This window comes from Bufo bufo, chromosome 3 (assembly GCF_905171765.1).
Source record: "Bufo bufo chromosome 3, aBufBuf1.1, whole genome shotgun sequence".
NCBI classification, from domain to species: domain Eukaryota; kingdom Metazoa; phylum Chordata; class Amphibia; order Anura; family Bufonidae; genus Bufo; species Bufo bufo.
Genome location: NC_053391.1, coordinates 96,755,184 through 96,768,913, shown reverse-complemented (window position 1 = coordinate 96,768,913; position 13,730 = coordinate 96,755,184). Strand labels below are relative to the sequence as shown.

Genomic DNA, 13,730 nt, shown 5'->3' with positions numbered 1-13,730 from the left:
CAACTGATATGGCAGAAAACATAAACCTAGAATGGTTTACACAGAGAACACTATCAATCACTGATAACACCTCCCCTGTGTACAGCTATCAGTGACTGACATCTATCTCTGTATACACACTTACACAGAGAATGCTATCAATCACTGATAATACCTCCTCGTGTACAGCTATCAGTGACTGACAGCTATCTCTCTATACATATTTACACAGAGAACACTATCAATCACTGATAACACTTTCCTGTGTACAGCTATCAGTGACTGACAGCTATCTCTGTATACACCCTTACACAGAGAACACTATCAATCACTGATAACACCTCCCCTGTGTACAGCTATCAGTGACTGACATCTCTGTATACACACTTACACAGAGAATGCTATCAATCACTGATAATACCTCCACGTGTACAGCGATCAGTGACTGACGGCTATCTCTCTATACATATTTACACAGAGAACACTATCAATCACGGATAACACCACCTGTGTACAGCTATCAGTGACTGACATCTATCTCTGTATACACACTTACACAGAGAACACTATCAATCACGGATAACACCTCCCCTGTGTACAGCTATCAGTGACTGACATCTATCTCTGTATACACCCTTACACAGAGAACACTATCAATCACGGATAACACCTCCCCTGTGTACAGCTATCAGTGACTGACATCTATCTCTGTATACACACTTACACAGAGAACACTATCAATCACTGATAACGCCTCTCCGTGTACAGTATTTACAGAAGTAAAAAAAAAAGCAGATATTTAATTTAAAGGGGTTCTCTGAGATTTTTATACTGATGACCTATCTGCAGGATTGGAGGGACCCCTGCTGGTCAGCTGTTCGAGAAGGCATCTCTCTGCAATTCCTAGGCCGAGTGACGACACGTTCATGTGTCGCATGGCCTAGGCGCTGCATAACTATATTCACGTGAACAAGGCTGAGCATCATACCAAGCACAGCCACTATACAATGTATGGCGATGTGCTTGGTGATCAGGGAGAAGCTCCGGTGCCTTCTCAAATAGGTGATTCAAGGAGGTCCCAGTTGTCAGACCCCTACTGATCATATACTCATGGCCTGTCCAGAGAATAAGTCATAAGTAAAAAATTATCTTGGAAAACCATTTTAATTACAAGTTTCACTGAATCTTTTTCAACAAAACTATACATCAATCTTCTCAGCTCCTCCTGCTCTATTACATGCTGTCTGTATATTACACTGTATTTTACGGTGACAAGTCCTCTTTAAATGGCGGTCCTTTTTTCCCCCAGAAACATCAAGTGAAGGGGACTGAACTGCAATACCAGATGCAAAAGCAGACACAGTCCATGGAACAGATGTGCCTCTGTTTCTGGAAAAGAAAAGCAAACCCCCTTTTTTTTAAATTCTGGACAATCCCTTATTGATGCCTTGGAAATAATGTCTCATTTTATTGTGAGAGCTAACAGCTTTGCTCTGCCATCCGTGTCTCCACAAGTCACTGCTCTCTGGTACTTTGGTACTTTATGTAGTTATTATTGGGAATATATGTTTTATCTGCAGGAGCGTTATGATAATGCTCCTTGTGGTTGTCCTGTAGATCCATTAGCAAAGGCTATTTCAATTATAACCTGTATTTTGCTAATTACCTGCAAGTCACAGTCCTCTCACTTATATCCATGACATATTCTGTCAATTTGATGGCCCGTCCCATATCAGATATTTCCGTCAGGCGCCCCGGCAGTGTGTTTCTTGTAGGAAATGTAGTATTGGCTGACACCCATGAAAATGAGTGAACCAACCCTGTGATACATAACCGTAGTGATAGTGCTAGACCGGATGATGCCCACGTGACACCCATAATAAATTATAGGCACAGCCCCTTTAATTAAGGCTTAATCCACTTTTAATGTTTGATTCCTGGTTGTAATTAGTACAATTTTTAAGATTCTTAGGCAGTTGTTCAGAAATATTGAACGCAAAGGCTCTAATAACGCAACCCGTCTGTCATCTTGTATGATTAAAACCTGATCTTTCTCTGCACATCCAGCCTCCACCTCACAGGCGCCAAGATGGTTTATGAAAGCTTATGTCATCTCTCCAACGAAAGTATAAATATGAGGAAGTCGTCCACATACATATGAACTTATAAAAGATCTGAGGTTACTGCGGGTAATTAGAGCCGCTCTACAGCCGCCACCGGGCTCTATAAAATTCAGTGCTCTGTTTTTGAGAGAAAAGTGTTTTTTAGTGGTATAATGATCATTTCCTGAAAGTCAAGGTGTTCATTTTTCACAGATTGTCTCATTCCCACGTTATAAAGCTGTGAAGTCGGGGAGCTGACAAAGAGCAAGTAATCAAAAATGAAAGGGCTAAACTAGTACCATCTCCCTCCTGTCTCCATGTAACCCTGTATAACAAGAAATTGACTGAACTGATGGGGACATCTGGAAACCACAAATCCTGTATATTTGTCCAAGAACAACGATCCAACAAGAACGATCAGCATCCGTGATTTATCGTTTTTGAACAATCATATAGCAAATCCATTAATTTCTTAACATTTCCAATGAGTCATAAAAGAGCAGATCTAGGCTAATGTTTTCAAAATTTCATGTTTTTGAAACCATGAATCAGCGGAGCACAACTTGAGGCCTCGGGGACACATGCAGCCCCTGATGCCATTCAGTGTGGCCCCGACCATCTGGACACAAACATGCTTGTTTGTGTCACAGGACTGCTTCCATGTAGTTTCCATGTTTGACTACATTAGGAGAATAAGACTCTCCTGAAACATGGTTATCACTCCAGAAAAGTGTAGATTAAGTGTCAAGGTGGGTGTCCATGACTGGGACCTTCTCCATCATAGTTTATAAGAGTTGTGAAAATGCTGGGCTGTTTCTGGAACTCCCATATTCTACATTGGAGGGAGCTGAATGCAAGGTCTCTTCTTCTTAGCAGTGACAAATGGGGGAGAAGGTGGATCCCTGATCGGTGCGGATTCCATTGACTTCCACATCAGGCATTTATAACATATAATTTTAATATGCCATAAATCTCTCTACATTTTTAGTGCCTTTTCAAGTTTTACTGCAGCCCTTAGGTGTGGCTTAATCTGACAATGTGGTTCTCAGAACGAAAAGTTGGGCAACCCCGAGGGAAGGATGATGTTAAACATTGGTATAACCAAATAATTTTTCTAATATACTTTATTAATTGATTTTGACTTTTTAGTAAAGAAATCTCCACCTTAAGCCCTGATTGCAACAGCGCTTTAAATTCACTATTCTGGGACTTGTCAGCAGTGTACGGAGTACAGACTGTTCATTGTATCATTAGGGCCGCAGAGAACGGTGTACGGGCAGGAGCACACATTGTTTCTCCTGCCTATGTAACCATGTTCTGTGCCAGGATTAGCTGAGCATGGGCAGGAGCCACTCCACTAATCCGGACATAGCACATTGTTACAGGATACTGATGTGCTATGTCAGCATTTAGCCAACCTCAGGAGCACAGGCAGGAGCAGCAATGTGTGCTCCTACCCGTACACTGTTCTCTGCGGCCCCATTGATACAATGCAGTTCGTACTTCGTACACTACTATTCTAGCACATTGGTGACTTGTCAGCAAAGTGCAGTGGAAATTTCTTTAGTAAAAAGTGGAAATCAATTAATAAAGTTTTCGAAAAATAATTTTTAGGGCATTTGGGACATAGTTAAAAAAGTTGAATAAAAGTTTAGTTACTCTTCAAAGAGGATCTGTTGGATCTACTGACATTTCTGTTTTTAGTAAATATCTGGGATTCCCATGAAATAACAACTCTGGAACTTTTTTCATTGAACTCTGTTGTGTCAATTCTCTCTTAATAGGGGTTGGCCAGTTTCCTTATTAATGATCTATCCTCAGGATCAGTATCAGATTTCACAGGGGTCCTGCTCCTTTCCTATACAGTGAAGAGAACGCAGCGCTTACACGAGCACTGGGTTCTCTTCAAACAGCTGATCGTCCGGCATGCTGGTAGTTGGACCCCCGTCAAACTGATATTAATGACCTATCCTTGTTAATTATGTGTGTCCCTACACAGTTTGATACATATCAGTTCATAAGAAAGAGTCTCCTTCTGTAGATAACACAGTTGTATGCAGGAAGGACTGAGCAGTCAGGCAAATGGGAAGTAGTTAAACAGATTGGCAACTGGGTGCCCACCTGTGTCCTACCTGGCTAATACAGGAGTGGAGCAGATCAAAAATAAATGTCATCAAATTGATCGGCTGAGCTTCTTAAAGGGGTTGGGCAGTGCTAAAATATTGATGACCTTTCCTCATGATAGCAATCAAACACGGTCACGGCAGCATCTCCGTTCCATCTTTATTACTTATACCGAAAAGAATGTGTACACAACAGCAGCACATTTCGGCTACATGGTAGCCTTTCTCAAGCAAATAACAAGTGATACTAACCATCCATATATAGTGAATATGGTCCCTCCCCAATTGTATGAGACCAATCCAATCGGGTGTCACCACCCCCAACAACACACCTAGATATAATCAGGGTAACCAATCCCTTACATAGCCTCCCATAGTGATAACCATACACATTAAAAAACACCTGTGTATACCTTCAGAAGAGGCGATGGCTGATCATGGTGTCCACATGGAGAAGGCCGGGCTGCACGCCGGAGTTCTTCGCTCCCCACTGCGCTTGTCCGATAGCTCATCACTTGTGCGCGCCGTTCCACAGCCGCGCACCGCTCACGTCACACTGCACACTAGCACAGCGATCATGTGAACTTCACATGATCGCATTCCAACTTCCGCCCCTCTGCCGCAGTACCAGCGGCTCTCCAGTGTCCTCCTCACCATGGGAATCTGCTTCAGTGGGCGGAATAGATACACCGGCGCTTGCTTAGTGCATGGGCTTACTCCGTATATGGGGTTACTTAGTGTATGGGCACAATCTCATAGCTAAATTCAGCCATGGGACCACCACCCATATATCGAAGCAGATATGATGTATTAAAAACTATCATATACATAAATATATATATATATATTATATATATATATATATATATCAATCATCTTCCTACTGCCTATATACTAATCAGCAGAGTCAGAATATCTCCATGGGCAACCAAATGTCAGCCACCATCTATAAAAAGTGATATAAAAAAAGTAACATTAAAAACAGAATAAAATCAAGTTATATACTATACTGAATTGGACATCTAAAACATATTATTCTATTTCATTCAATATTAAGGCCAAAGGGTTGTAATGACCTCAAAGTAAAGATCCATTTTAACTCTTTTTTTCCTAAGGATACATCCTCTGTCTCCTCCTCTTCTCAAGAACCCCACCGAGTCGATCACACGGAATCTCAGTTGCTTGACAGAGTGACCACACTCAACAAAGTGTTTCGCCACCGGCTTATCCATCATTTTCTTACGGATTGTACTGTTTCCTCATGATAGGTCATCAATATCCGATCAGTGTGGATCCAACTACCGGCACCCCCACCAATCTGCTTTTTGAAGGGGTAGCGCTGCTTCCAATTCAAAATTATGTGCACGTCATCTAACAGGTAGAGTCTTGACTCTATAAATCAGATGGCTCCCAGGTAATCATGAAGCGCACGAGCGGCACTACTTCTTCTAACAGAAAGTTGTTGGGGGTGCTGGGAGTCGGACCCCTGCTGATGTAATATTGATGATCTATCCTAAGGATAGGTCACCAGTATTATAGCACTGCACAACCCCTTTAATTGAAGCAATGGCTCCTTGTTGGCTGTGGAGATGTCACTGTCTCAGATCACTCATAGTTATGTTATATGTATAGTCTCAGAATGGTTGACGGATGTAAAGACGAAATACTAATGTTAACTACAGCAACCAATCCAGGCTGGTTTGGTTGACTTGATTTCCAGTGATGCTGTTTTCCTGTCTGAGCAGTTAACTTGGGGTCAAAAGTCAAACGATAGACGTTTCCTTCTTTTTTAGTCCTTTCACATGAGCACTGTCTATTTCTTTTGTATGTGATCCGTGGCATTCTTTAAAAAGCAAACAGTTCAAGTAAAGAAAAAAATATAAATACAATTTTCAGCATTGTGGGAAATAGAACAAGAATCCTCTGTCCGATGTTCTCTCTGTGGTCATGGTTCATTTCTCAGCCAGTAGAATCAGTCCTTCCTGTTTGAGGTCTTGTTTAGAAAATGTTCTAATGTGTAGTGTCCAGTGGCCTATTTCTTGCAAAAGTTAGGCCTCTGCACACGAACAATACAGATTAGGTCCGGATGCGTTCAGGGTGCGTTCAGGAAAGGTCGCACCATTTCGCAACGAAGTTCAGTCAGTTTTGGATGCGATTGCGTTCAGTGGTTCAGTTTTTATTGCGCGGGTGAAATTCGCATTGATGCTTTTTTCACGCTCGTGATAAAAAAACTAAGGTTTTCAAACAACATCTCTTAGCAACCATCGGTGAAAAATGCATCGCATACGCACTTACGTGAAAAACAACGCTCATGTACACAGACCCATTGAAATGAATGGGTCCGGATTTAGTGCGGGCGCAATGCGTTCACATCACGCATTGCACCCGCGCGGAAAACTCACTCGTCTGAAAGGGGCCTTAGAATTGGTTTTCAGCAGAAGAAAGCATTGGGAACATTGGGAAACGTTTTTCCACTCTCCTGGATCCATGTGGTTTCCTGTTTTGGCAAGAAATTTGTGGATTACATAGGTTTTCCAGGTTTATTTTTGTAGCCATATAGTAGATCTTAAAAATTGGTATTGGTATTTTATTTTTTGATTCAGTCTATGAAAAATTCCATAAGACCCATTTCAGGATAAAGAGACCTTCAATGGAGGCAGTGGTGAACCGCCAATATAGGCAGACCACGCCGTTGCTTTGGGGCCCGCGGCACAGGAGGCCCTCCCCCCCCCCCCCCCCCCTACGTCTACTCTGCACAAGACAGTTTATTCATGTCATGGGATATTGATTTGGGACGTCCACTTGTGTTCTCCCAGCAGTATTTCCCCGCTGGCGTTGCTCCTAGGCACTGCGTCTGCTCTCTGTTCTGCTGCATTTCACACATTGTGTATCGCTGGCAGGCAGCAGAAGCAGCAGGCTCAAGCGCACACAGAGGCACGCACCCGGCGTGCGCGCCCCTCTTAAGTCATCAGCGACAGCCAGTGAGCACAGCGCAGCCCCCCCCTGCCAGACTGGGTCACTGACTGTACACAGTGAACACAGAACCTGGCCAGAATAAAACACACTCAGATAGTGTGCCATGCCACAGTAAGAGCATCATTTTTAATAAAAAGTTCATATATGGTTCTGGTTGGATGGATATTGGTATTTTTGATGGGGCGGAGGGCAGCAACAAGCAGTTTTTTTTTGGGGGGGGCGGGCAGTAGGCTCATAGAGGACTCAGACTCAGAAGGACAGTGTGCTTTCCTCCTACTTCCCCAAAGCACACTGTACTCCTGAGTCCTCTATGTGCCTATAGCCCCCCCTCCCCCCCCGGGCGCAGCACATCAGTCGCCTGGGAGGGGGGAATATGATTGGTGGCTATATGCACACTCAGCATCAGCAGCAAGAAGGAGTTAATGCCCCCCCAAAATGCCCGGGCACCTTACTTGCCTCATTCCCCGTCACCCGCATTGCTTCGGATGCCCGCACAGCCGCCACTGCCTCCCTCCCATCACGCAAATGAAAACATCCAGCGACATGGGGGGCAGTCAATAGCAGGCCACGATGGGAACGAGCCTCCCTAGCATCGCGGGTGACGCTAGGGAGGCTCATTTCTGACGCGGCCTGCTATTGGCTGCACCCCCCCACTGGGCATAAGTATTATCTGTATGCGTTGCCTGGGCATTTTGGGGGGCATAATAGGGGTTATATAGCCCCTTTAACCCTTAGGATACCTGAGGTTTTTCATTTTTGCCTTTTCTTTTTTCTTCCCTATCTTCTTTGAGCCATAACTTTTTTATTTTTCCGTTCACATAGATGTATGAGGGCTTATTTTTTGCGGGAGAAGTTGTACTTTAATATGGCATACAATGTAGTGGGACGCAGGCAAAAAAATTCCAAATGGGGTGGAGTTTGAGAACGCAATTTCTCCACCGTTTTACGGGTTTTGTTCCTACGGCATTCCCTTTGCGGGAAAACTGACCTGTGCCCGTCATTCTCTGGGTCAGTAGGAATACAATGGGGGTGTGGCAGGGGAGGAGCCCGGTCAGGTGGTGGGATGGGCCAGGGGTGGGTAGTGGGCGGAGTTAGGGGGCCCAATTCAGATTCTTGCCATGGGGTCCAATGATTTCTATGTACGCCCCTGAATGGAGGCACAACATGCGACTGCTTAAGGGGGGTTCCAGGGAGGGGATGGGTCTGGCGTTTAACTTCTGTTTCTAATGTGAAAACACTGCATTTCCATGTAGCCACCACTAGGGGAGATCAGTGCAAAGAGGTAACATAGTAACACTGTTTATAAGGCTGAAAGATGCGTCCATCCAGTTCAGCCTGTTATCCTGCAATTTGATCCAGAGGAAAAAATTCCTCCCCAACTCCAATCAGGTAATCAGAATAACTCCCGTGATCAACAACCCTTCTCCAGAATTCTAGTAGCCTTAAACGAAACCTGTCACCTGGATTTTGTGTATAGAGCTGAGGACATGGGTTGCTAGATGGCCGCTAGCACATCCGCAATACCCAGTCCCCATAGCTCTGTGTGCTTTTATTCTGTAAAAAAAACGATTTGATACATATGCAAATTAACCTGAGATGAGTCAGAGCTTGAAAATATGACTCTTCTCTGGTCACACAAGTAAGATATGACTCTTTTATGCTAATTTGCATATGTATCAAATCTGGGGTTTTTTCACACAATAAAAGCACACAGAGCTATGGGGACTGGGTATTGCGGATGTGCTAGCGGCCATCTAGCAACCCATGTCCTCGGCTCTATACACAAAATCCCGGTGACAGGTTCTTTTATTTACAGCTTCCATTGATGAAAATGGTAACTGTATAAACTACCTATTCACTGAGCTCCCCCTAGTGGTGGCTGCAGGCTGCCAGCTTTGTAAAAATGTCACGTAAAGGAATATGTGAAGTGATGCAGGAGATTTAGCAGTGTAATTATACCAGTTATCTGCTGTAAATACATTGAGAAATATGGCGTTAAGATTGAGCACCATATTTTTAAAGCACATTTTCAACATAGAAGTCAGATAACGTGGGTGAGGCCGCGGGTGACTCTCTTTTATTATTATTTTTTATTTTTTTATTTCTTCGGTTTAATAAATAACATTGTAATTTGTCAGCAACCCAGGCGGCACACTTTACATTTCGCATTGCCTTGTATTGTTTGACACATGTACTGGGATTTTGGTGGTGCAGGAGATCCTATACTAAATTTTTCCATGGGGTCCTGTGAGATCTGGGTATGCCTCTGCGGGGTATGGCAAACAGAACACAAAATAAAGTTTTCATAAAACTAAAATTTATTAGAGTGGGAGTCAATGTATCACTCTAAAGAGAGATTATCAGTCAACCCAAGTCAACCGCCAACCAGAGATGGATATCTTTGTATCATGATGCCATGTGAGAGTCTGTGTGCATAGGCTCTCCTGTGAGCATCGTCTTTGTTCGTACCAGCCTGGTCCACTGTAAAAATAATTTCAATAGGCAGAGCAAGTTATAAATGTGAATTACTCCGTAATGATGCTGAAAGAAGTTGTCTCTTTTTAGGAAATTTATCATGTAGATGCAGTTAATACAAGGCACTTACTAATGTATTGTGATTGTCCATATTGCCTCCTTTGCTGGCTTGATTCATTTTTACATCACATTATACACAGCTCATATCCAGGGGTTACAACCACCCTACAATCCAGCAGCGGTGTCCGTGCTTGCACACTATAGGAAAAATTGCATGCTTATGCGCTATCCCGTGGTCTTTGCCACCAGAGAAGCCAGAGTCTTTTGCTATAGTGTGCAAGCACAGCCACCACTGCTGGATTGTAGGTTGGTCATAACCCCAGAATACGAGCAGTGTATAAGGTGATGGAAAAATAAATCAAGCCAGCAAAGGAGGAAATATAGGCAACCATGATGCATTAGTAAGTGCCTTGTATTAACTTTACATGATAAATGCCATTTGCTGTAGTGAGACAACCCTTTAAAGGCTATGTACACCTTTGGGTGCATTTTTTAATGATTGCATTGTACTCATTTTGAGCTACGAATAATTTTTTCAGTTGGTCTTTATTAAACGTGGTCAGCCGTTTCTGAGGTACAAGTATTAAAAATCAGTCTGTTTGCAAGCTGTCAGTCTGTTTTCTTTGAATCCCATCATCTGACAGCTCATGTGTACTTATGATATCTGATTTTCCAACCTCATTAACACTTATTTAAGCCATATTCTTAGCAGTTTGATGTCTGCTCTTATTAATATCTTTATTTTATTCTACAGAAGAGAAATCTAATGTTAGCGTTTCAAGCGGCTGAAAGCATAGGAATTAAAGCCAGTTTGGTGAGTAGAGAAAGTTGTATGGTCTATAAACAGGTGAAACTCGAAAAATTAGAATATCGTGCAAAGTTCATTTATTTCAGTAATGCAACTTAGAAGGTGAAACTAATATATGAGATAGACTCGTTACATGTAAAGCGAGACATTTCAAGCCTTTATTTGTTATAATTTGGATGATTATGGCTTACAGCTTATGAAGACCCCAAAGTCACAATTTTGAGGTATCCTTTGCTCAGGGAATATGGATTAATTAGCTGACTAGAGCATGACACTTTGAGCCTAGAATATTGAACCTTTTCACAAAATTCAAATTTTAAGCTGCATTAATGCAATTCCTTTTAATTTGCATTACTGAAAGAAATGGACTTTTGCACGATATTCAAATTTTTGGAGTTTCACCTGTAAATACTGCAAGCACTTTCCATAGACAAACACATACAATCCTATGTAAAGGACCCTGCAGCCAGACTCCACGAATATAGAACCAGCAGTTAAATATGGAATAGCTTATTTTTTGGCAGTGTTTGATAGGTTAGTATTTACTTCTTTATGAACCTAATAAGTCCACAGCTCCTAATGCAGAATCGGTACCAAAATCCACCAAATGTCATGTCTTTTGTCCCCAGGGCCAGGGTGCTGGTGTAACCTCTGCACCTCTATAGCTATGTCACTGTGCCTGAAGATTTTAGATTTAGGTCTCGTAAACCAGCAGTGACTGTGATTTTCATAGTGCAGAGGCCACATATCCTCTCTAATCATTTTTTCTTCTTACTGCAGGAGCTCAATGAGTTGATGTTCACAGATCGTCCAGACTGGCAGAGTGTGATGCATTACGTTTCTCAGATCTACAAGTACTTTGAGACATAAAGGATGGCTGCGAATGAGAAGACTGCTACGGAAGAAGCACACATTCACTTTATTGATCAGGTCTATCTTGATAAGAGCAGAACTTCACACTTGTACCATCAATGTGTGGAGGCAACTTGCACGTTGAGTTCTTGGATCCTGGTGGTGACTCTATGACGTATAACATCTCAGACCTTACATTATCATGTGAGGGGATTGTAATGCTGCCCTTGGTATACCTTACCACCTCAATCATCAGTCTCTGGCATGGATACACCGACACAGAATGCCTACAATATGGCGACCATGATCCTTGTGAAAATCAACACCTTACATTTCTGAGGTTCCTGATCCAACGGGTTCAAGCTTTGGGGAAGCTTCAGCAATAGCAATGATGGACATTATTTTCTGCAGGTCACAGAAAAAAATGAGTCTGCATTACAAGGAATTGTGAAGGTTTGCCATGTACACACTACTAGACAGATTGCTTATGTCTATTTCAAAGGATAGAAAGATTTTGGATATTTTTTGAAGATTTGAGTATGTAGGTGAATTGACTTATTACAGATAGGACACTTCTTAAATAACGGTCACCTGGTCTGTCTTGCATGAGATGCACACGTTCATACTGTACAAGATAATCTCTGATCCAGTCTTAAGTGCCATGCTTTACATTTCCTAATGTATTAACCTGTTTACTACCAGCAGTCACAGCAGCAGATGCAATAGAGTTTACTTTCTTGAATAACATATGCAATTCCCATAAAGTAAAGGCTCAGTCACTGTCCTTTACATAACCGGTGCACCATAGGCCTAAGTCTGTGGTGATATATCCCACATTGGTACCTGTTGGTGGTAATGGACTATTGTAACTGAGAGGATGGTTATCCCTGAAATAAAATGCAACTAATATTAAATATTTAGCATCTTTTTCTTGTATTTTGGCCTTTATTTACATTAAAATAATCTTCCTCTGGATAAAATTTTCTTCTGCTGCAAAATCTTATTGTTAAAGGTGTTTTGCCAAGTTATCCACAGGATAGAGGATAACTAACTAATCGGTGGAGTCCAACCCTTTGGGACCCCCACTCATCCTGAACATGGGGGGGAGGGGGCGGGGCGATGCTCTCATCTGGATGGAGCAGCAGGCCGACCGCTCCATTTATCCTCTATTGGAACGCATGGCCCGGCTATTTCCAACAGTCCCATCGAGAATGAAAGGGACGGGCCGGCACGTGGGTTGCTCATTCTTGGCATCAGTAGTCGAATCCCCAGGGATCAATTAGTTATCCTCTATCTTGTGGATAGTGGATACATTTTATACTTGGCACAACTATTTGTGCCAAGGCACAACCATACTTGTGTCATCTCAGACTTTGATGGCATATCTCTAGGATATGCCATCAAAGTCAAATAGGTGCTAGTCCTACCTCTGAGACCCACCCTATGTCCAGAATGGGCCCCCAAAAGCGAAGCAGAGCGCACCTCGTATGTGGGGCTTGCTTTCTATTCATTTCTATGAGAGATCGGAAAATAGCGCCATAGAAGTGAATGGAGAGCACACAACATAATAGCGGTCACCACATTATTCATCTCTGTGGAGCTGCCGGAGATACCCGAGCCAATACTCTATTTTCGGCAGTTTGATAAAAATGAATGTAGGGCATATGCAGCTGCTCTCTTCAGGGGTCCCGTTATGGAGATATGTGTGGATCCCACCTCTGGGACCTGCCCCTGTCTGACATTGGTGGCATATCCTATGCCACCTATGTCTAAGACGAGACAGCTCCTTTAAGGGCTAATGCACATGTCCATACATACTCCAGGCCATAATATGACATCCATAGAGTTTTTGTGGAGACATACTGTACTTTACTTCTTCATGCCTACGGAAACATATGGACTACGGATCATGGTATACTCCAGCACAGCAGGGGACACAGATGGCATAGGGCCACTGTGTAAGAATTATATATGCGCACCTTGATCTCCAATGGATTCTTCTTATGTCTTTCTAACAATCCACTAGTTATTATGAGCCATGAAATTTGTTAATTCAGTAAATCAATAAACAGTTGGAAAATACTTTGAGGGAAGGGCCCTCCTTACCTACTGGCTGATAAGCAGACACACAGGTTGCACATATGGTTTGCCTTCAGCTGATACAATATTATGTATTGCTTTGCTTCACAGGGTGAATAATCTGAAATACTGCATTGCACAAAACTTCATATGGCAGCACCTGGATTGTCTGTGGCTCTGCAGTACAAAGACATGGGGTCTTCATGTGCGCAAGGCTTATAATTCAGACCGTACAAATCCAACAGAAAAAAGGCACGCTCCATCAGACTCTGTACA

At 42.7% G+C, this 13,730-nt stretch overlaps 1 protein-coding gene across 1 annotated transcript in view; it reads left to right on the top strand.

Moving 5' to 3' along the window:
* The window catches only part of SPECC1 (sperm antigen with calponin homology and coiled-coil domains 1), a 270,775-nt gene extending 258,482 nt beyond the window's left edge, over positions 1-12,293 (top strand). Inside the window, exons 12-13 of the mRNA XM_040423377.1 lie at positions 10,470-10,529; positions 11,304-12,293. Of these exons, the coding sequence (XP_040279311.1) occupies positions 10,470-10,529; positions 11,304-11,393 (150 nt within the window). The 3' untranslated portion in view covers positions 11,394-12,293. The remainder of the gene's footprint in view (positions 1-10,469; positions 10,530-11,303) is intronic.
* Positions 12,294-13,730: the final 1,437 nt, after the last annotated feature.